Here is a 25,873-nt window from a genome sequence, read left to right as displayed (position 1 = left end):
TAATCCTTCGCTTAAGCCATCGATTTGATTTTTAGAGAGAAAAATATCTTAAAATATTAAAATATTTTAGCAGCTTCTAGGATGTTTTAATTCTAAGCTTTCTTGATTGCATTTGAATTCAGCTAATCTCCTGCTAAGTTATCTACTCTCCCCCACTCGCTCTCTTCTCTCCATGCACGCACAAGAACACTGACGAGTACTTCATTGGGATATAGAATATCACACGGTTTCCTCTGGTAGTGACTTCTACTACAATCCAGAGTACTACGCTTTCATACCTAACTACGCAATTACTATCATGAAATCGATTTTTTCGTCAGTCATAGTTGAGAAAAAAATCGCAAGCATCCAAATGTTCTCACAGAACTCCGTTTCATATTTGGATAATTCCTCAAAACAACACTTTGGAAAACACTGGTGTAATGCATAAAAGGAGATGAATAAAGATTTTATTTCTTAATAATCTGGTAAACATTGATGCAAGTAACGCCTCTGATGCAAGTAACGCAAGTAAGTATGTCAAAATGACATACTTACTGGTCCCCTTTCATGCATTGCTATGGTAGCAGTCATGATTACAGAGAAAATATACACTACTTACTAAATGTAAGCAGCGTATCTTTCACGCTGTACTGAACTATGACATCTGTGCCTTGCTAATCTGTACAGTGTGGTCCATAAGTATTAGGACTTGTTTGTCATGCGAACAGTACTAGAGTGATCTCTATCAGCAAACATAGACAGGAGTAGGCAGAAAGAATAACGAAATAAATGGCATCGACTTGAACTCAGAAAAGCAATGCCTCTGTATTGCTGAAGAACGATCATTTTGCGCGTTCTGTCAAACATGCCTTGAAACAAAGCTGAAAATGTGTGTCACTTTTGACACAAAAGTATTCTACCCTTTATCACTCCTTTCACCAGATTTATCCACGCCGGACTATTTTGTTCTCCAAGTTGAAAATGAATCCGAAAGCTGGCCAATTTGCTGATGTTCTAGCCATCCAAATAAACTAACTGATGAATTAAAAACAATCGAACAAGCGGAATTTTCTGCAGTTGTACGAAAACTGTACGACCACGCTAGAGCATGTATAGATGCCAACAGATTGCATTTCTAATAACAAATATATTTTATCGTGTGTTTTTGATTTTTTATAATTTTTGTCCTAAAACTTGTGGACCGTACTGTTTGTTGCGTGCAAGTACTGTGATGTCGAAATAAACATGGTCTATTCATTACAGCTTCTATAGTGTAGGAAGACTACATTATCGTGTTATATATTCACTGAAGTACCTCCGGACATTACAAAAGTGGAGTTCGTACCAAAAGAAAAGCTTCCGAAACTTCCTCGATATTCTGGAGCATAAAACGATCTTTCCAGGAGCACATCTATACCACACTCACTTACGCACCCACCCATCGATTGTAGTCACGATATTGTTTTCATCAGTATAGCTGTTTGTTGATCGCTATGGCTTCTGTGTAGCATTACTTCAATAGAAACTCAGACCGTAGCTTTTTTTCATAGTATCTTACAAACCCGAACTCTTACTGACTCCGAACTTCTGGCTAATCGTTTCCACTTCTGACTACCAAGATTTCACACTTCCTACGTCAAGAAATGCACAGGAAGATCTAGGAAGATAACACCAATACACCTAAAATTAACCATAGGTCTCGCCTACGGTTAATTTGGGTACTTTACAACTGGGGCGCATTATGGTAAAGATAAAAGATCACACAATAAATTTCACAAGTGTTTAACAGTCCTGAAGAGGGGAAACAAAAACATACAGAAATAAATGCATTTGACAAAGAATTACAATAAACTAGATAAAATAAAAACAACAGAAATTATCATTAGAGCCGGAAATTTAAATTCAGTACTTATTTGAAAAATAAAATTAAACAAAAAGTAACATAGACTAATATGATTAAAGGATTAAGATTAAGTAGTGCAAAACTTAAGTTTCTTTCTATATATGGCTATAAAAATATGGATGGATCTATAATATGCTTTTATCCTATTTTCTTATTTATGCCAAATTGAACTTTTAGCCCTATATTTTAGCAATTAACTATGCACCTACCAGGTCTACTTATAATGAATATATCTTTCTGACATACAATTGCTAAGGTATTCAACAGAGTTTTTGGTCTGTTTTGGTTTCTCCTAGTCTCCATAGGTCCGCCACGCTAATGGACTTTGCCTTTAGCTTTTCCGGGATGAGGTTTGTTACAGTTTCTCGGTTGGAGCTTATAGAGTAGTTTTTATATGCTTTATAAATCCACAAAAAGCATTTAATAGCACAAGGTTACAAGATATTTTAAATATAGTGAAAAAACATAAAAAATCTTATCAAAGATATTTATACAAATAATATGTAATAAGGCAGTACAATAATGAACTGCTCAATGTTTTAATCGATGAAATAACAATGGAACTAAAAGATGAATAGAATAAATTGATAACAATATACTAAATCTAATCTACTATGCACATAACGTAGTAATTGAAACAGACACAGAAGATAACTTACAAAAAGAAGTACCTTGCTTGGAAAGAAGTTAACGGACACCATGGCGTCCACCTTAATAAGGTGTAGGACCTCCTTTCGCTGCGATGACTGCAGCAATCCTATGGGACATACTTTCCATTAGCATACAATAGCGATGAATGGTACTTTTGGACCTTTCTTCCTGTAGACACGTAATTAGATCCTGGAATATTGTGTGGCAGACGTCCGTTGACCTCTCCCAACACTACAGTTTATACCACAAATGTTCAATAATTGAGATCAGGACTCTGTAGAGGCTAGTCAAGTGTGGTGACGTTCATGTAAACCACAGTTACAGCAGCAGCCTTATGACACGGCGCACTGTCTTGCCGAAAGAGACAATGGTCAATTCAGTAGAAACGCCATGAAGTAGGAAGCATTGCATTGTCCAGAATGTTCATATGCCTCTCGGAGCACCAGAAACAGAATTTCGAGACCGAACCAGGAAAAACAGGACCGTACCATCACACCGCGACCTCCAAATTTCATAGTTGGAATTACGCACTCTGGTAAGAGACGTTCATCAGGCATCACCACACCAGTCCACGTGCTCGGTAGAGGGTGTAACGTGGTGATCGTCGCTCCATAACACAGCTTTTTAAGCTTCCACGTCCCACTGTACACGCTCTTTGCATCACTGAAGACGACGCTGCATGTTGGTTCGGGTAATACGGGACTTGTATTTTGCGGTTCTACCATGGAAACCCGTGTTGTGAGCCTCAGTTCTAAATATTTTTGTGCAGATTCGTGTTCCATCCCGGAACTCCGCATTCAACGTGTCTGCCGACGAATGGCGGTTTTTATATATTATCCTTCGTAGCACCCTACGGTCACGTTCGGTCAGTGTGGTGGGTCGTCCACTTGGGGTAGCACTTGCAGTTGACTACGTGCGTTTCCATCCCAGTATGATGTCACTGATTGTTGACCTGAGATGACAATTTGCCAACCAAATAAGCCTGCAACCTGGCATCCTATCACAACGTCCTTTTCAAACTCCGTGAGCTCCCTTCTCGCAGCCATTTCATCCGGACACAGTTGCATTGACTTAGGAGCATCATATTCTTTCAATCTATACCGACTACAAACACGTGACTCGTTACATAGAACGATGCACCTTGCCCATGGGAATGCCCGGCGATTTCTTTCCAAGCAGTGTATTTCATTTCCAACACATTTTCCAAAAAATATAATATGCAAATATTAATTGAAAAAACAAACAAACTATAACCATTAGTAGACAACTATCAGGTGTAAGGCAGAAATACACAAACATAAAAATCGAAAAAGTGATGAATTTTAAATACTAACGAATTCAGATTCATTCAGAAGGAATAACAGAAAATAAAATACAATAAGACTAATCTTAACTTATGCATCTGAAACAAGAGCTGAAACGTTAAGATCAAACAGTTAAACACTATTAGAGAAATGAAAAAACTTAAGAAAATTGTGGTAAAAAAAAGAGAATTCGATAAGATCATAAATGAAGAAATATACAAAAACTGTGTCCTACAACCAGCGCATAAATGAAACAGAAAAAGGAATGGCAAAAGCATGATGACAGAAGAGAAAAATGTAAACGAACAGAAAAATAGAAATCAAGTATTAGAAAACCATAGAAAGGTGGAAAACATTGTTGCAACAGGTCTAAGACCTAAGGCGGAATACGAAGAAGGATAGTCTTAACGACACGCGTCCTCACTTAATAATGGGAAATACATAATAAATGTACGAAAGCATGAAATAATGAAAGCTTTATGAATACGAAGCTCCCTACAATAGTGCACCGTTTTTTGTAACGATTAGTCTAAATTATAAGCCTTTGTAGCTCAGTTGATTTTGACGGAGATGGAAAGACATGGATTCGAATCCTGTCTATGACGCGAGGAAACGTTATCAAGGCTTTTCAGTCAAACGTGCGTTAGCAGGTCTAACACAAAACATAGATTAGCATTCTGTGTCTAGATATGCATGTTCCTTGTGAACATGCATATTTACCGACATAGGACACTAACTGCGAGATGAAAGAGATAAGAGCCTCCCCATCGCATCGTTCTAACATATTATAGATCTCTGGTAGAGATCCATAATAGCCAACCTCCTGAATGGAGATGGCACTTAACAGGACAGGACTCAAATATTAAAAAAAAAAAAACATTAACGACAACAATCGTGTAATGATATCATCAGCCTACCATTGTGATATTTACTCTTCTGGAAATATCAAACCTTTGGAATTTAATGGCTTCCTCTGGGGTTGAGATATGTTTCAAGGTTTGTTAAAATATGAAGTTGGAATAAAAATAATCATCGAGGTGGAAAATATACGAAACCCATGCAATATCGGAAGTAACGGATGTGTTATGACGACAATAAATAAATATAGCGAAGATTACGAGATGGGAATTAAAATAGCTGAAAATATAAAATAATCCAAAAATAGAATTAGAATGGAAAAAAAGGAAGTAAAGACAATATATTTTAAAAGGCCTCAGACATTTATAAACATAATAAAATAAAATACAAATGTATACTATTTAAAATGCTCTCAAAATGACACAAATAAAAGTGGTATTTACGGGGTAAAAGACCGTATCGGATTTCTGGGTTCAGAAAGTTGGAAGGTTGGTAGTCAGCACCATATCATTTCATACTTAAGCCCAAAAGAGTTACATGAATCACAGGTTCAGGTATACTACGAAGTTAGATGTACGAAACTTTTACTATAAAACAGAATGCATAAAGCATTTCAATAAAAAAAAAAACTTTTTCTTAGCTTTCTTTAGAAGATACTAGCAGTAAATATCACATGAACTGGACTTCAACCTCAAGTTATTTGAAAAAACAGGAAGTATTTTAGAATTAGTTTATAGTTTCATATCCATTTAGATTATTCCAGAACTTTAAAAATAATTTTTCTGTCCAGAAAAATGCAAAGCTTTCGTAACTCACTTGATATCCTTTGGTTGAAAAGACCTGGATTCGGAACCCGTAGGATACGAACTTATAAGTTTTTCAAGTGAAAGTGAGTTAGCCGATCTCAGATGAAAGTTGGATTTTCATCCTTAAAGCCTTTAAACCAGCTAGGGAACACACGCAAACTATAGACAAAATACATTTCATGAACGTAAGAATAATCGTCGTACATTATCCTACTAAATTACGGTTTTGGAAATCGAGGATTCTTGGTCGGCCATCGGTCTCAAGGACCTACAAACGACCAAAGTAAAGAAAATCCAAAAAGTTAATTAAATTTGTTACAACATGTTCTTTAAATGACACACACACACACACAAAGGAGAGGAGACTTCCTAAAGCCAAAATCCTCTCAAACATGTATGACAGAAGCAGTTGTTGGAGGAGAAATTTGAATTCATTAACTTCACAACAAACAAAAGTAATGACTAACATAAATGACTTTATTTCAAGTTTGAATGACATTCTGCCTTTACAAATTCATTCTTGTAGAGAGTGAAACCCATGATGTTACTATTCAAACAGTAGGGTTTCATTCAACATTAAAATATCAGCGAAGCCGCTCTTGCTCTCACTCGCTTTATTATATCCTAACTTCACGCATCGCTTACCAGTTCTATCTTTGTTTCTATTCCTACGTAATAACCCTCTCAATATTGTATATTCCCTGGATGTTTGCTACCTTCCGGTCCTTTTCTCAAGATAATGATCTCTAAGTTTCTAAGATTAGAAATATTGAAAATTTAAATCACTAACTGAGCTCATGCGCTTCTCTATATTTGAACTCGCCTTTTCATCATTGCAAATTTTAATAAGGGGAAAGAGAGATATTACCTTTTAACACAGAGAAGACAAAGATAAACAGCAAACAATGATGCGTGCAGGGTGCTTGAGCGAGCGCGTGCATTAATTTTAATTTTAGAAGGAAAGCATAATTTCAATACATATTAAGAGAACTAAAGGGCAATAGATATATTAGAAGAGAACTGTTATTTTACAAAAATACAAAGTTCTGAAGTTATTAAAATTTTAGTTTAAAAAATAAAATGTTTAAAAATTCTCGTGTAAAGTAAATTTCTTATAAGTAACGATAATACTCTCCAATCGAAACATAAGAAGACTGCATCTATTTTTAATATTGTCATAATAATACAGAATCGAAATTCGGTAATTTGTTGTTCGGACCTTTGCTGTCCTGTATTGTCTAATGTCTCCTAGTAGACCGTTGAAATAATAGCAATGATATGGAAAAATATGTATGTACGCGCTTTTTTTTAGAATAAACTTTGAAGTATTAACGTGAACACATGTACAAACTTTTAGTTTCGTGAACCCTAGGATCCACAGCAAGGAGGGGGGGGGGAAGAGAACGCGCCAACAACAAAGGCACGAAGGGGATGCGACAATAATTCTCCAAATATCAAAGAGTTATTCGAATTTTCAGTCAGTCTAATTTAAAGAGTTAACCGTGATTTTCTGCATATTGTTATGGAGAAAATACGGTTGCTATCAACTTCTGGATTGTTATTGTGCGCTTTTGCTCTTTAACTAAACGAGGGATTTTTTGTTTTTACTCATTTTCTGATAGACTAATCTATAAGAAATAAAATTATAATGTAATAATAAGTATTAATTTATTATTAAAATTAACAAATGGATATAACTGGGGACAGAGACTGAGTTAACATACGCGATTTCTGAACGCATAAAGATGTTACATAACAACTGCGGTGAACCACTGTGCCCAGATGGTGAAGCTGTGTTTGTTCAGGCTGCAGTAACAAATTATACTATTAGTGTTCTGCAGTATAAGAAGCTATTTAGAAAGCAAACCCATATGCACGGTCTAGTGCTTCCCTCAGTGTAGCGAAAAAACGCAAAGCAAACAGAACTGCATCACGAGCAGAAAATAATGAATATCTCAAATCCCTCTCCGACTTATTCTGTGTAAGCACGCAGTATAAAAAATTAATCAGTTTCAACCCAGAGAAAATGCACAAAAGTCAGTAATACAAACAGTACATAAATTTAATAATGACCATATAAAGTGCCAGGAACAGTTTGGGACGTGATATCAAAACTATCAGAAAAAAAAAACGTAAGAATATTAAAAAGCACGATGGTTATGAAATGCAAAGCGAATTCAACATATTCGAAGCACATAAGAGAGCAAACAAGAATGACAAACAGCCCTCGAAACAGAGTTGATGAATTAGAAATGTTCCGTGTCATCAAAAATGAGCAATTCACTCAACGGGTGATGCCATTCTTAAATTATGTGAAGCGTTTTTGAAATGGTGTGACATATTTCCAAACACCGCTCCGCTCATCAAGTCTCAAATTAAAAAAAATACTCGTAAGTAAACATGAACTTTTATCTCTAATTTTCATAAAAAAATATTTCTGGATAACAACACTATCATATTTTGAAATCATAAGATAAATCATTTAAGTGGATTATGTTTGTGTTAAACTTTATCTCTAAAATTACGTTAATATGCTGCGTTTCTAATCGAAAAAAAAATCAATATTTTTCTCCATTTCTTTCCACCGCAAAGAAGAAACTCAGGGATTCTTATTAATTTAAACATTTCTTGCTAAATTTATTCATTTACTTCACGTTTTTGTTTATAATATTTCAAAACTTTACATGTTATAATAAATATAAATATAGAACAAATATGCAAACAAATAATAAGGATCGTTATCTGTCGCAGTTGCATAAAAAAAAAAGTACCAGAAGTACCGTGTCTTTCCGAGACAAGATTACGAAGTACCTTACTACATTCACGGTGCTAATGTATTATATGCTTTACAATCTTTCGTGATTTCCACAATGTAAATGGCATTATGATCAGGAAGACTACGACATTCCGTCTCCCTAATAACGTAATTTATCTTCTGGGGTTATTTCTTCTTGGATTCATCTATGTTCTAAGTAACACAACTTTAGCTGAACTTTAAATGTAAAACAATGTCATTATATATACTTTGTTGGAGTCGCTTTATGCATTAATACTTATTAATGTATTCTACGTAGGCTGTTCAATAAGTAATAAGACTATATTTATACAGAAAACAGATTACCTTTAATCGTCATCATTTACATGGTCTTTTTTGAAGTAACTACTGTGAGACGCGATGCACTTGTCCCAACGTTGCGTCCACTTCTTAAACACGTGAGAGTCCGTTTTTTGAGAGTTCTTTCAAAACCGCCTCCGCAGCTTTTACACATGCTTTGTTGCTTTCGAAATGGCGGCCTCTTAGTGGTTTCTTGAGCTGAGGAAACAGCCAGAAATCGCACGGTGCGAGATCAGGACATGGAGGGTGTGGTAGGATATCTGTGTTGTTCTGCAAAACGTCCACTACACAACCAGCAATATGTTGCCTTGTATTATCCTGATGCAATAAGAAGCCATTCTTCAGCAATGGACGCTTCCTTTTGACGTGCTTGATGATAATCGCTGCTGTGTTGATCATCGTCTCTGTAATGGACGTTGAAGGTCTTCCCTCACGTTCAAGATCTTCCACATTTTGCCTTCCTTCCTTAAAAGTTTTATGTTAGCGAAAAACACTTGCCCTCGACATTGCTTCATCGTGGAAAGCTTCGCGTATCATGTTAAAAGTGTCCGATGCCGATTTTTGCAAACGCACCCAAAATTTAATCGCATAACGCTGTTCCAAAGACGCTTCCATTTCGAAGACTGGTCGCATCTCGTAGGCGCGCCGATGAGCACTTGCGTTTAGTCACGTGACACTCTGGCACATCAGCCCGTATACGCCATCTATCAACCTCTTTTGTTAATACAGACAGCAACATTTCTTTATTCCACAGAAATTAATATTGTGATGAGTGGTTTCGCCACAGTAAAATTAGTCTTATTACTTATTGAACAGCCCACGTAGATTAATTTTGACATTAACAATTTAATTTAGAGCATAGCTCTATTTTTGTAGAATTCTGTATCGAAATGAAGAAAAAATTCTCAGTTACAAGCTGTCTCAGATCGGTTATAGTACGAGTACTAATTAGTTAAAAGGATTATAAGCATGCGACAGACCAAAATACATAAAATGACATCAGTTCAGTCTAATCTTTCGCTACTTTACAATGTAATGGTTGAATCGACTGCACTCTTTAGGAAATTGTTATAGTACCAATTATCTTTATAATGTGCATATCACAAAAATGTGTATTTTTTTGTGATATGCACAATATTTTGTGTGCGCATATCAGTGAAAAAAAAGTGATTTTTTTAAGCATTGGCAGTCCTCATTACATCTGATTCTTGCCCTCAATTATTTCTATTCAGAAATATTTTGTGTAGATGAAAGAAAACTGCTATCTGAAACTTGGCAAGGATATTAATCATCGATACCCTTCCAACACTGAAAGCTGTAAAACAGCTTGAAAGGAATTAAGCTGTTTTACAAATAAAGTTTGCAAAGAAGATGGAATCAAGCTGCTTTACTAATGATGTTTGGTCACCTGCCTGTTATTTAAGTTACAGGATTTATTGCCAAAATTTGTGAAACAATAATGTATAAATGTGATATGTCGCGAACACTAGATGTGTTTAGCTTCGACTAAGCTAAAAAATAAAAACTCTTTTTAATCTTCTGCTCCAAAGGAAGGTGTAAAGTGGGTTATTCTACTATTTTAGGAAATACTGTATTCATTTAATGTTGGCAGTCTGTACAGTGAACTCTTTGCAGCGCTAAATTACTCTGTCAAAAGCTCAGATACGTTAACAGCAGCACCACCACCATTATCTTTAAGGTGAGATTTTAGTGTTTCCAACAAAACCTACGATACGCACAACTTGAATATAACAGATTAAAATATAAATACTTTTTCAGATTAATATTCAGTTCAGGTACGTATTGTATATTACTTCGTGTACTGCTATATTTTAATTACCGCCATGCCTATATTAAATGACCTCAATTTTGATGAGCGCATGAAGGAGCGGTTTCTTTGCTGAAGTAGTTAACATGAAAGAATATAGTTTGTTTAAAAAGTACACTATATAAGAATGTATTATGTGAAGGTCATACTCATGCCTATTTGTAGGTACATCTCTAAAAACAATAATTGAGACCTTAATTAGATCTTATGCCAAGGAGTGAGTGAGTGTGTGTGTGTAAAGCATATTGAATATAATACTTCGTGTGCGTAAAGAATCCTATTTGAAGTTCTGTGCACTCTTGTTTAAATTTCCAAGAGCAAACGTTAATTGCTCTGAATAGATGGGATTGCAGGCATCCATGGAATTAGATATCATACGTCAAGTTATAACATTTGAAAGTTATTTCCTCAATCTTCGAAGGTAATAGATCAAGAGTAGACTTACTAAGCAGATTAACTAGGTTATGGCTTAACCACTTATGGAAGGGAGGTATACAATGGAAGAAATCGGACATTTGGGGGAAAATAGAAAAGGAAACGAAATCACTTTAAGAAGCTAATATCATATGAAGGATTAGTGGTAAGCTAAAAGAGCGATGTACATATCTGTCCTGTTATTCAGTACATTGTAATTGTACTATACAATTCTTATGTCATCGGATATGTTAATTTGCTATTTATGCTTATTAACCTATAAAATATATTGAGAGAGTATCAGTTAACACAAATCGAAATGAAATAATGAAAATATGTAATCGAGAGGAACTGATGGAATGACCATAGCTTCAATGGATTTCAACACGTGAAAAGTGTTAGAGATTAGACGCTATGAAAATATTATTAATTCAGTTGAATGTTTCTGTCTATTAGGAAAGGTAACAAACATGGAAGCGAACGAATGCAATCGTGCTTTTTAATTGTTGATGATTATGTTGATATTGCACCCCTCCGACTATTACTTATGTATATAATATGCAAGAATTTTTCACCTAAATAAATAAATTTTCAGCTATATAAATCAAATATGCATAATAATCAAGTATTTTCATAAGGGCAAACAATACTACATAACTTTGTCCACATACGACACGTAAGTTATAAGTTTTGTAAGCGCGAGTGATATAAAAGTTTCTTCATTAGATTTATAATTACATGAAGTAATATTTTCATAAGGTCACAAAACCTTAAACCTAACAGTATTTCTTTAATCCAGTCACATTATTAGAATCCAACCTTGGATATTAATAATTATTCTCCACCGAAATACTTGACGACACAGAAATCGTCCTTTCCAAAGTCGACTAAAATTTTTCGATATTTATTAAGCCACCTACAATATTCAGAATTTTCCTCCTTGTACTACTGTGGCTAACTGTAGCAGTAATTAATAATTGTAGCAAGAATTATTCCAGTGATATGGTAAAAGCAATATTTCGTAGAGTTTCCGACATAGTAAAGTGACCATCGGAAAGAAGATGGTCACTTTAGATCAATCATCCCTCTTCTTTGTCGTTATTACAGTGTTAAAAGAAATGAACGTAGTTGATGAATGGTGAGATAACCCACTTTATCTTTCTAAATTAAAGCAGTAATATATTTCATGGGCCCTGACATTTTTTGGATCTTTCAAGAAATGCCGTGTAAACTGGCACAGGCTGTACTTGAATGTCGGCAGTATAATCGTTGTTTTGTATGTTAAGATGGTTTCCAAAGCTGGGCTTTCACTGCTCACACACCAGTTGTTAATATTATGCATAATGACAGCGTAGAATAAAGTGCATTCAATATTGATCTCTTACAAGAGAGTGGGGCCATGAGAGCCATGACAGAAATACATGGCCGATAATGGAATGTTCATTAAAATACAAGACATGTTGGAGTTATAGTATCAAGCAAACAAAATCAACCATCCTGAAACATGAAAACCCATCTTTGTATAATAATCCCACCGATAAAGGTTAAAAATGTATAACGTATTTTTGTGGTGGTTGGCTAAAGTAATTCAGATAATTTTGGAATGTGCTCTAGAAATTCGACATGGTCTCTTTTCATGGTACTTTAGGCCTTCATTGTACGAAATCAGTTTCCTTCGGTAAGGAAACTGATTTCGTACAGTGCTATAAAAGTCGTTCTCATGCAATAATAATAATTCTAGTGAGTATCTTCAACGTTATTTTGTGAGCTCAGGCATTGATGACTTTTTTTTAAATAGAATTATTGCAACTAAGATCAATTGTAATGATTTGTTAGGTAAATTAAATATCGAAGAATGAAGACATAAAATAATAAATGCTATTCCATTTCTGAAAGAAATGGAAATGGTTTGTGGAGTACAATTATTATAAATGAAAGACCAGTTTTGTGATTTTGCGCTGGAAGTCATCTTAACATACAACAACGATTACATGCGGACATTCAAATACAACTCGTACCAAATTACACATCTCTTGAAATGTAATTGTAAAAATAATAGCAGGGCAGTGAAGTATATTAATGATTATGCAGTTTTTCATTTTATATACATTTTTTATATAAATATATTTCCTTTTATATAAGTATTAAAAGTGAATCTTCTGGTGCACTTTCTTTCTTCAGAGACAGTATGGCGGGGGGGGAGGGTTCTAAAACTTGTTGGTAATCAAGTTTTATATATGCCCTGTGATCTCAGTAGTTGAGGTCGGGCCAACGGAAAATTTGTAAACTTAAACGAGAAGATTACTGGAGACAGCTGTTGCAACCCAATAGCGCAACTTCCACCGTCGAATTTTCTGAGTTGCGGAATTTAAACCCAGCATTTCAGGGGAAAATGTCTTAGTTTCCAGCACTAGAGATCAAGTAATGCAGGAACCATCAGAAAAAAGGGCATAGAAAAAGTCCCATAACGGAATACCAGAATCAATCCTTTCTTCTGTCGATCTTCCATAATGCCAGATCGGCAGAAGAAAGAAAGAAAGGAGATTGTAAAAGTACGAATTTGTAACTATAATAATAATAAGTTAACGCCTTTTTATTTCCGTATATAGGGAGCAGACGAGGCCGTTTTAGCCCTATCTAACTTTTGGAGATTGACTGGACAGTTCATCTCCACTGGTACCCAATCAGAGATAGCTGGCCCAAGGCTATCACTAATTAAGCAGCACGCAGTGAAGAGAGACGGCTCAACAAGTGCCGCCATCTCGTGGTCCCTGACCTTAACACTCGTATTTAATGTCTGAAAAAATGTGGGTTCTACGGTCGATTTTCTTGATTTTACGGGACGAAAAACCCGAATTTCCGGGAGAAAAAACCTGCTTGCCCGTGCCAGAGATCGATTTACTCGGGAACTGGTCGAAAAAAGGCTTAGAAAAATTTCTTCTAGTCGCCGACTGGGTTCGAAAACAAGAAGTCTTCCTTCGTGCGGTCAAGCGTTGTGGTGTGCAAACGCCACATCCACTGAGTTAATTTGTAACTGATAGGTTCAAATAAAATATCACTTAAACTAAAAAATGTCGCTTTCCAAGAGTTTAACAAACTAAATTCTCACGCAAAAAAGGTTGAAATGATAATTTCTCTTAGATAAATGGAATAGGACAGCTAAATATTGTATGAAACTCTTTTTTTTTTTTTTTGGCTGATAGAATTTGTCTACACCGTGTTCCCTGTATCTTCCTGAACTGAATATTTTCTTTACACAGTAATACATGAACTGACCATAGGAAGAGAAAAGAAATAAAATCAGTAAAAACAGCAGCAAATGTAAACATTTACTGCTGTGCTTATGCACTTGAAGACTTTGGTAATTACATCATTATTAACAGCAACAAAACTTCCTTAAATTTTCTTATGTCTGGGATAAAAATATTTGGCGAATTTTTCATTAAAATATTGCGAATGAGATTTTAATTTTTTAACTTAAAGTAATTATTCCGCTGGTTGTAAGCAGCATGACTTACTAATGAAGTCCTTGATTTAAAACCGCAAAGACAAATTATATAGTTCAGACATGTTTGTAAAAATATCCTCCTACCTCATCTCCATCTTTCTTTACTAATTAGCCAAGTAAATTTGGTTTTCGTGAACTTAACTTTTGCTAGATAGGGTGATTATTCCATTTCCGTAGTCTTTGATGTTAAGGCGTGTATTCTCTGATAGGTTCGCCTGTACTGTAGATGAAAATGTCCTAGCTTTCAAGAAGTAAAAGTTCTTCCTCAGTATTTGAGACTGGTTAACTCAGGTTAAGTTATGGAGCTCTGATGTCCTTTGGGCTCTAAGACTTGAATCAGGTCTTTCCAACTAAAAAGCGTCGTCGCCACTTTTTTTTTTGTCTTAACTCTGCTATATTGAGTTCTCATAAATATTTAAAATTGATCTTAGTCACAATTAAAATTCGATTAAGGGGAAAATGTTGCTCTACTCAATGTGTTATAAATGTTGGTCACTAGAATAATTTCAGATTATATCACCCTTAGCACACCCACATATTCATGCTCTATAGGTTTACAATGGATGCGAAAGATTGTAAATTATCATTGCAAAAATAACGACAAAGTTAAAATGCATCCTACTGCCCTGAATTCTGATGGATATGTCCCGTAAAAGGTTCAAATGTGTGAATCCTAGTTGGAAATTACCTTACAGAACAGTGTTAACTTTTCCTTTGCCAAGTTTCAACGCTTCTTTCTTTTTCTCGAGTGACGGGGTTTGACTAACGTTCACGGAACCTTTGGAAGTAGCCGCGCTCCTTGGCAGCACGAGTGAGAGGTATAAAGAGGGCTGCATATATTTGGCAAAGTACTGAATTCATTCCTACACTTGTAAGAGTGACAGTTTAACGAGACTTCACTGCGTATACTTAAAGAAAGAATACTCGTAATTTATTCGATAATTCCGAAGCCTTTTTTTTATCCCTTTGAAGAGATCTGCATGCACAGTTAATCGAGTTAAGTGTGCCATTTCTCTTGAAGAAGTTTTAAAAGGTGACCTTTAAAAAACTGTAGCAATTTTAAGCAGCCTCAGTTATCCATTAAATGTAATTTTGTCCAAGGTTACTGCATACCTCTTTCCAAGTAACTAATAGTAAACAAACTGATAGTGATTAACTTGACTAGCTGGAGTGTTTATCTCATAAGATGGAAACTTCCTCTTCTTGTTAACAGACTAACTATACAATTCCAGAGTTTGAAATTTTCATGAAAATTTTTTTTTCAAACAAAAAACAATAATAATATTATGGATATAATATTTTATAGTTATTTTATATATTTTGTTTAACTAATACTTATTTTGAGCAAAAACCAACAGCACGTTACACATGGGGAAAGTCCGGTCAATTAGACTATATTGTAGTCAGTAAACGTTACTTCAATGGAATACGGAACTCAAAGGTGATGCCAAGTGCTGACTGTGGATCTGATCATAGACTGTCTTAATGAAGATGAATATTCGCCTGAAAACAATAAAATTTAAAAGAAGTCAATCCCTAAAATGGGATCTGCAAATGGTACAAAATCCAATAATAAAATCAAAATGCAATGAAAATATTTCAGAACTGCTGTCTGCACAGTTGCAAAACGAAAATGAACCCTCTCAGTGGAATAGACTACAAGCAGCTATCATAACATCTGCTAAAAACCACATCAATAAACAAGAAAGAAAGAAAGAAAGAAAAAACTATGGATAACTCAAGAGGTAATCAACCTTATTGATGGAAAAAGAACATGAAAAAGAGGAGCAAATGAAGAAGAACGGTTAAGATATAAAACTCTGAATAAAAGAATCAAACAATTATGTAAAAGATTGAAAGAAAACTGGATAAATAGGCAGTGCACTGAGATAGAAGAATTACAAAACAGGAACAAAACCAGAAGCATTCCTGAAAGTGAAAGAACTTAATGGAAAAACAAAACGTACACAGTCTAATAACATCAAGGACAAAGATGGAAACATATCATTGATAAGGAAAAGATAAATGGAAGATGGGTGGAGTACTTATCAGACCTCTATGATGATGATTCACGACACCTTAAGTTAAACGTAACAACAGATACCCACAGTAAAGGAAGTAGAACACGCAATCAAGAATCTTCCTAATAATAAATCCCCCGGGTGCGATAATATTCCGGCTGATCTGTTGAAAGCTTTGACTGGCAATAATAACTATTTAGTGGAATCCGTTCAAGACATCTATAAAATAATACAATTACCTGAAGTGTTTACAACATCTATCTGCATACCAATTCCAAAGAAACATAATGCACAAAATTGCGAGGATTACAGAACTGCGAGCCTAATATCCCATGCATCTAAAATTATTTTAACCATTGTTAACAAACAAATTGAAAGAGCCATAAGCGGTGAATTGAGTGAACAACAGAAAGGCGTCAGAAGAGAATGGGAACCATTAATGCTATCCTGGAACTAAAAATACTAATAGAAAGATCATTTGAAAGAAATAGGAATATTTACATATGCTTCATAGACTTTCAGAAGACTTTTGATAGGGTAAAGCATAATAAAATGTTCCATATATTAGACATAGAAGATCATGTACTTAAAATTATAAAAATGATTTACACCAAACAGAACGTGCAGCTGTTTAACAATGAGACTTCTGTAGTGAAAATAAAAAGAGGAGTTAGACAAGGTTGTATCCTTTCACCAAATCTATTTAATATCTATAGTGAGACAGTGATGAAAAAGATTGAAAAACAATAAACAGGAATTAGTATCAATGGTATAAAATACAACAATCTTAGATATGCTGATGATACAATTCCGAGAGCTGGGTTAGAAATAAAACACTGGACCAAAGACTAGAGAGCACAGATATGACAGTCCTGAGAAAGATTAAGGGCATGATCAAATGACATCAATGGCAATATCATTTTCAAAATGAGGATATTAGGAAAGAACTGACATTGTTAGCATTCAGGAATGTGTTAGCAGAGCTAATCTCAGGTGGTATGGTCACTTCAACAGAATGGAAGTGTAAACATTAGCAAAACAATCATTTTACACAAATAATGGACTCTATAACCATGTTATAAATAATTATTTTAATTTCCCGATGTTTTGACCTTCATATTAAGGTCATCATACAGAGTATATGCATATATCTTTTCACCAGATCTATTTAATATCTATAGTGAGACAGTGATGAAAAAGATTGAAAAACAATAAACAGGAATTAGTATCAATGGTATAAAATACAACAACCTTAGATATGCTGAGCTGATGATACCATTCTAATAGCAGAAAACAGAAACAAATTAATCAAATTACTGCAGCTACTAATTGAAGAAGGTAAAGAATTTGGATTAGATATAAATGCAAAAAAGACCAAATTTATGAAAATCTCAAAAGAAAGCAGATCCGAGCCAGAAATATTCATAAACAATAAGAAACAATAACAAATATTTAGGCACCTACTTTACTGCAGATGGAAAGCAAGACAAAGAAATAAAAATAAGAACAGCCATAGCTAAAGATGCATTCTGGAAAAATAAAGATCTGCTCAGAAGTTCTGTGAGTATCGAGACAAATAAAAGAATGATAAGAACATTAGTGTGGCCAATTTTCACATATGGAAGTGAGACCTGGGTGTTCAAGAAGAGAGTAAGGCAACAGATAATGGCCTTTGAAATGTGGTGCTATAGGAGAGCTCTGAAAATCCCATGGACAAAACATGTGACAAATACAGATGTTCTACAGAGAATGAAAAACAGAGATCTTAGAAGGCTTTACCTTCTAATCGAAGAAGGTAAAGAATTTGGATTAGATATAAATGCAAAAAAGAAATGATCCACAGACAGATGAGATTGGCAGGACATGTACTGAGAGATTCAGTAGACAGAGGATGCTAACAGTTTTAGAAGGAAAAATTATGGGAAAAGGATCAAGAGGCAAAAAACGAAGGACATGGCTTGAAGATATAAGATCGTGGATAGGATCACATGGCTATGCAGAAACAAAAAGGAAAGCCACCAACAGAGAGAACTGGAAGGACATGGTGCTGCACCCTCTCACTGAGTAAGCTACCTGAAGAAGAAGATATATTTTGTGTACAGATTTATCTAACCACAATCTTTCCATTTTTATTTGTCAAAACAGATTTATTATTAAAGCATGGTGTATAATACAAGTATGTGGTGCATATTCGCAAGACGAATACAACAGATTGGGCGAATTTTAAATGTTACAAGTCACTAATCACGTCGCAGTTCTTTATAAAGTTGCATTTTCCATCAGCACCAAAACCAAACTGAAGCTACATTTTGAACATTTATTACACTGATAGTACAATGAAAGTTTTTCCCCAGTAAATAATTATATTTATTCAAGTTATTACTCGGAAGAAATGACCTACTTCAATCTCCATCTTATTTTCGATAATCTCTGATTTAATATGGCATAAACATATTGCAGCATAGCCTCCTCGCTCTGTAAAAAAATTTGGTATTCTTTTTCGTTCCAAACACTGTTTCTCTCCTGCTCAACTCTTAACACTATAAATTCCAAATCTCACCGACCTTAGAATATTGTTCTCACAATTGGCGTGGTGCACACAAAATCTCCCTTAGAATTCTGTATACAGAAGTTAATCTGCCTAACAGGATATCCACCCCCATCTCTTTCTCTCACACCCACACACACGGACTCCATTAAGTCATTTTCTTATAGCAGTGTTTCTGCATTAAGCTTTTAAAATATAGGTTCCTACAGAGAATTGGCCACTATCACTTCTTAGCTTTTTTTCTTATCATGTAAGAACACGAACAGAGGCAGGTCGACATCCGTATACAGTTCAACTAAAATATATAGCAATCAGCTTCTCATCTTCCTTCATTTCATCTTGCTTTGTTCTTTGGAATAGCCAGCTTTTAAGAAACTTGTTAACAGATTCCTTCTTTCTTTTTATCTACATACGAAATTGTTGTGTTAATAGTCATTGGGGAGGGGGGGTGAACAAGATAAAAAAATTCAAATTTCAAATACTCTTTTGATCTTTAATCAATAAGAATTATACCCCCATGTTCATATGACATTGCTTATTGGATATGGTTCCAGAAATAAGATGCATGAAGAACTAGCGAAGGCCCCGTTTTCCTATTTATTGAAAATCTTTCTTTTAAACATTGTACTGATTGAACTCCTTTTCAATTGATAGAAGTATTAAAAATTCACATTTTTATTATGATGATGTCTAAAGAGCGGCTATGCCTGCACTGTGGGAAGAATGGCATAAATACACAAATTAGAAGTGCCTCATTGAAATACCACGGAAGACTGAAGCTACCAATTTTCGCAGGCATTGCGACTAGAAGTAACAACTAGTTGTAAATGCACATCCCATACATTTGTATGTACATGTAACTACAGATGCACCTAATCTAGTGTAGGATGCATATTTTGTGAGTAATCGCGATGTTTATTCAGCTTGAGATTCTCAATCATTTTCGAAAATGCATTGGAGCAGAAATTTTTTCACACAAACCTAAATTAATTTTTTAACTTTAGGGTGATCACCAGTATATGTACCGAGGGAAGCACTGACTGTTCGTTATTCTGTGTAATCTATCAAGTTTTCCCACCCATTTTTCTTAAACCAATTTGCAGAAGCACTTGAGTATAACATAGTTCATTGTCATTGTTGTGGTTCTATTTCATAAAATCCAGAATGCAAGAAGTATCGAATTATCCAGAAGCGTTGCATTTTATTGCATTCATCATCCAAGATAATACATCCAACGATTCGGATGCAGAAGAAATAGTTCCGGACAATTACACTTCTTCCACGAAAAGATGTTCTTTACATATTTATGTAGCAGGCATTGTTGATTTCCATGACTGAAGTTGGATGTATGTGCAGCTGTTTCCGTGGAAATCGAGATTGTGCAGCTACAGTGATAGTGAAATGGATCAATGAAAAGGTCAAAATGTCCTAAGTACTAACCTCTCCTGTAAATCGTTTGAGCTCCTGGTTAATCTCTTTTCACATCGAATCGAACTGCTGCGATTTCCATATCACACTTCGGAGCACTTTTGGTGAAAAAAAAATAAATAAAAGGAGCATTTCTACTGGTTAAGAGAGGTGATGTCAGTCATGATATAATGTGCAGCGATACCTAGTTCAAGCTGCAATGATTTTTTTTTCAGGATATTATTCTACAAATTATTTGTTGATAGGTAACTAGTGTGTGTAGACATCAGCACTGTTTCGATGTTGATTGTATACGTTCAGCGCTGCATTGTCAAATATTATTAGTATAGTTCATTCAGAATTTCATGCATGCTGACGCCACCATTAACTCTGAGTGCTGCATTACATCGAAGGAAAAAAACTGCCTGAACTGAAAGAATTCGAAGAGTTCGTCCTAATATGTAGTAGCAGCTTTTCATCAACAACAACAACCATGGGTCCAATGCTCGTAGGTGTCTGCTGCCATCTTGATATGATTCTTCCATTGCATTCCATTTTGTGCAAGATGACTCAATTTGTGTATAGAGTTTCCGAACCACTTGATGATGTCATCGCCCCATTCTCTGTTTGGTCTTCCTCTTTTGTTCTTTCCTTCAATCATTCCAAACAGCAACGTTTTTAGTTTTCTCTCATCATTCATTCTACATATATGGCCAAAGAGACGTAGTTTCCTTTTGATTATTTTCTGGATCAGGTTTTCTTTTGGTTGTATTCGTCTGTAGATTTCCTCATTGTTCACTTTCTGTATCCAGCTTATTCTCAAGATCTTTCTATAGCACTTCCTCACAAATGTCAATATCCTCCTTTCAGATTCTCTCAGGCCTCGCATCCATAGAGCATGCTGCTGAAGATACAGGTTTCTACAATGAGCAGTTAGTTTGCATCTTTATAGCTCGGCTCTTCCATATTTTGTCCATGGCTTTTAAAATAGTTGTTGCTCTGGCTATTCTAATTTTTCTCTTTTTTGGGGTCCAAGTCATGCGTCATGTGGCATCCAAGATATGTGAAGTGTTCCACATTTTCCAGTTGAAATCTGTCTATCGTAACTCTGTTTAGTAACTCCTGTTGTCCGAAAATGTTGTCCAATTAAGTTTTAAGGAGGCATATTTTACAGTTCCCATTTAGGCACAAATAATCTAATCCTACTCAACCATATCATGAAAATTATAAACTTATCACTCCTTATAACATTTTGAGAAAGAGATATTGAACCATTTTGAACATAAATAGTGTTCGAACACGTGGGATAGCCTGTGCCCTGATTAATGATCTACTTGTCTTCCCTTTTTTTCAACGTCACCTAGTCCTGGGCAATTCTGTACCAGTCAGACTTGGCTTTATCTGAATAAAGCCAAGTCTAACTTGTACTATTTGCCATTTCTAACATTCTTAAAAATTCTTGAAAGAACATCACTTTTTGCAGATGAAATGATCACGCTGTAAATACAGCTCTACAAGAAAAGGTTCAGTTATATTGAAACGACCATAAGATTAGTGCGTCTTTCGTAAATTTATTCCTATTTAACTCACCGAATATTTTACACAGAAATTATATTTTTAATTTGCTTTCATTATTTAATAGACCTTATGAGCTAGAAATCCTCATTTCTTTACGACATTTACTAACAACGTAATTATTTTGTAAATTTTAGCCCTCTTTAACACACACACACACACACACACACACACACACACACACACACACACACACACACACACACACACACACACACACACACATACTTTCAGCTTTGTTTTAGTTTGCTGGTTTTCTGAAGGAATAAAACCATTTCTCACGAAGACAGCTATGAAAAATGAAAGATATTAAATAATAGCTACAAGTGGGCAAATCGACACCATTTTATATGGATATTATATTTAGTCATTTAAACCAACTACCCATTAAAAATAATCTATCACTATTCGTTATATACGATTTTTGTTGACCCACTTATAAACCTAACTTTAATATTTTACATGTCATTTGCTTTCATCATTTAAATAAAATAAAAATTTGTAGTCTTTAGATGTCTTTCCACTTTTAATGTTTGGACTTCATCTTATTTTTTCTCTCTTGTTAACAAAAGCAGCAAATAAAACCAAATAATGAAAGCTAGCAAGTAGGCTGTGGCTTCGAATCATCTCGGGAATGGATGTCGTTCATATATGTCTAAGTGGAAGAAGTTTTATCGTTGGTGTGAGACTTCCCCTGCTTACTGAAGGCCTTGAATGGCTTGAAAAAGGCCTCTAGATAAAGATTTCATGATAATCTAGCCGTTAATTCATTCACGTACTGATTCTAATACATTATAGGCTAATGGCCTTTCACATGTGAATTCACATAAAAAACAAGTTCTTTCCTTTCCATGACTGTAATATTTATTATATTATTTTCCATTTATTCAGAGCAGTTTTTATAATTTTCGTTTTTCTTTATCGTTTCATAGCTACTTATTTTTTTTAATGTTCTCTAGGATATATTTAGATTCATTCTTTTTGATTTCCATTTTCCTTCTTCTCACTTTCAAATAAAGTTCCAATTTTCGTTACTGAATTTTTGTTATTGTTTCTTTCATATGTATCTTTTTTTTTTTTTTTGATAATCATTAAACATTTTTTTAAAAAAAATCTTCGTTGGTCTAGTAAATTCTTAATAGTAAGAAATAAACTTTGTACCATTGTGCTACCAACCATTTCAATAAGAATAATTTTGAATGATGTTAAAATAAAATGCAAGCCAAACACACTTGGAACTCGAGATTGCACATCACAATCCATTCAATTCAACACGAACCTGCGTTATCAAACTTGAATCTCCGATTCGTTTAATAGCTGTGTTATGTCTTAGTTTTAATTCCTAGATATACTATAATTCTCTTTTACGTAAAATAATTATCCTAAGGAGTAGAACAGACGTTGATCTATATTGCTATATATGGTTCACGTATGGACATTCATTCCATCTTAAAGGAAGAGTTATCATTAGTCATTACACTGAACTTTAATCGTAGTACTAGAGTGTGATTTAATGGTAGCCATAGTATATTCTACTTCTAAATTCATGTTTGAGAAGCCTTCATTGCCTACGCAGTTTTCGGAACATGAATCAGAGTATTGTAAGTCAAGCTATTAGCGCACTATTTATTTGTAATATGCTCGAGTTTTCGGGCCGATGGTTTCAAGAATTGAAGTAAAGCAACTCAGCACCTATTTAACCGTTAGGGTTGTTGAGCTCTTATCTGCATTCTTTTTCCGAGAACAGAACATGGCATCTCTCCAGTAAGTAAAAATTGGGAGTAAAGCCAGCGACCTGAGCTTACTTCTATATTTGCATGTCTGTCTGGATCACGGACTTTGGGACCATGCAATGCTCGAAAATGACATCAGATTCAAGGACATCGTGAAAGATGCTTTGAAAAAAAAATCTTAAACAAAATGGGTATCCCTTAAGTGATTACAGGGAAGAGAAAATATAATCAGTGAGCATTTCGAGCTTTTGCGCATTTGTGCCAAAGATACTCCTCGTCTACGGAGACATTTACAATTTCAACATACTACTGTTATAGTTCCATACGGATTTATTGAGGTACACTGCTAAAGTTATTAATAATTAATGTTAATGGCTAAATAAAAAAAGTGAAAGTCTGAAACAGTATAAAATTAATACTGATTCGCACGTCTGTATTAATAATCGTTTTCTTAACTTCATTAATTTTAATTTGTGTTTTAAGTAAGCTGCACATACGATCAAAAATATTTCAGCTTGTTAAAATATACAGCATATAATACTGATTAAACGAGGTAATCTTTTAAGATGATATAAAGCTTAAAAATGGAGCGAATTTTTCTCATTGCTTCCTTTGTTGTATTTCAGGGAAGTGGAAAAGGCAGTCAATAGGCATGTTGGAGAAAAGAATTTTGGAACTACCTCACGATTCACCCAGAAGGCAAAAATTGACTCCAAGTCCATCCACCGAAAGCGGAAGAGATGACCATAGGGAAATTATTGGTAATATTGCAGTTCAATTGTAACAGATTATTATCATTCTAAGAAAGTTCATTTTATGATAAGAACACTCGGCTAGAGAAAGGGAGGGAAGTATTGCAAGTAGTTTTAGAAAAAAAATATTGGCACGATATATCAAAAGTAGATTTTATTAATTTTTCTTTCACTTTGTGGCCAGCTTTATAAGAATTACAAAAGAAAAATTAACATATAACAATAAGAAAGACAGCGACCGGAGAGAGAAGACAATATAATGTAGGTATGCTTCATTGTAGATATACAGTAGTTAAGATATTCTTTCTCATGTTGTATTATCTTTCTGGATGAATTGTTTAATTAGAGCAGACATTTAACTCAGTAACATCACCTAGTTTTTGTTACACACTGTGGAAGCTCTTATATATAGTTATTACAGGAAATGTATGGCATTTTTGTCTTATTTCAAATCTCCCGAGTGGTTCGGAAAGGCAATCTCAATGTATGTGATAACACAATATTTTTTTATTGTTCCCTACAAGCGAGAATCTGTTTAACTTATTGTGTATTATAGAAGGGCAAAAAGTTGAGGCGAAAAGTGTTAACACTGAATTTTAAGATTTGTAAATTATGATTTTGAGAAATACATAAAATGAATGTTCCATAGGAAAGGAAATTAACGAGTAAGAAAAAAATATTTCCACAAAAAAGACTGCTGCTATAGGCTAGATAAATTTTATTACTATTGACATTTTTAAGAGGATGGTTTGGTTTAAGTGCGTTAGGTTTACATCATTATCAGGAAAGGGAAAAAAACGCTTAATAGCTTTTATTTTATATTGATTCGGTATGAATGTCTCGAGTCATTTTAGAAGTATCAATAAGTAACGAATAAGTCACACTTACTGAACCAGTTTACCAATATAGGTGGGACATGCTTCCGGTCTTACAGTCTTATAAGATTGTAACTACAGACGTCAAATACGAGCTGTTATTCTAGCAGTACGTATAAGTAAAATCCGGTAGAACAAAGAGAGCTACATTATTAAAATTTAGCAGAAAACTCTAATCATAACTTGTTCAAGATGTAGTGTCAAGAAAGGTCAAGACAAGGCATTGAATGTGATGCTCTCAAATTCTTAAGTTGCTAGCAGAGGTTTTTTTTTTCGTCTTATGAACAACGATATATATATATATATATATATATATAGAGAGAGAGAGAGAGAGAGAGAGAGAGAGAGACTATATTATTGTAAACTATATTATACTATATCAGTACTATATTATACTAAAAGAGAGAAAACCAAAATATGCCAGTCATGTGCCAGATACTCTTCTAAGGGCACATTGATAATGATGTGAAATATTGGAAAACAAACGGAAAAGAATGACTAAAACATGAATGCAATATAATAAGATGTATTTCAATAAATAAATACAAATAAATATGATTAGCATGAAGAACATAATTACTGTAATGTTTACA

At 34.5% G+C, this 25,873-nt stretch overlaps 1 protein-coding gene across 2 annotated transcripts in view; it reads left to right on the top strand.

Annotated features, from left to right (window-relative positions):
• Positions 1–25,873, top strand: part of LOC150104252 (uncharacterized) — a 125,363-nt gene that overhangs the window by 51,773 nt on the left and 47,717 nt on the right. For both annotated transcript variants that reach the window (XM_090396256.1, XM_090396255.1), the window contains one exon: positions 24,280–24,414. In XM_090396256.1, the coding sequence (XP_090252382.1) occupies positions 24,280–24,414 (135 nt within the window). The remainder of the gene's footprint in view (positions 1–24,279; positions 24,415–25,873) is intronic.

This window comes from Typopeltis vanoorti, chromosome 8 (assembly GCF_054136105.1).
Source record: "Typopeltis vanoorti isolate ZY-2024b chromosome 8, IOZ_Tvanoo_1.0, whole genome shotgun sequence".
In the NCBI taxonomy this organism is placed as follows: Eukaryota; Metazoa; Arthropoda; class Arachnida; order Uropygi; family Thelyphonidae; genus Typopeltis; species Typopeltis vanoorti.
This window is presented reverse-complemented; position numbering and strand designations above follow the sequence as displayed.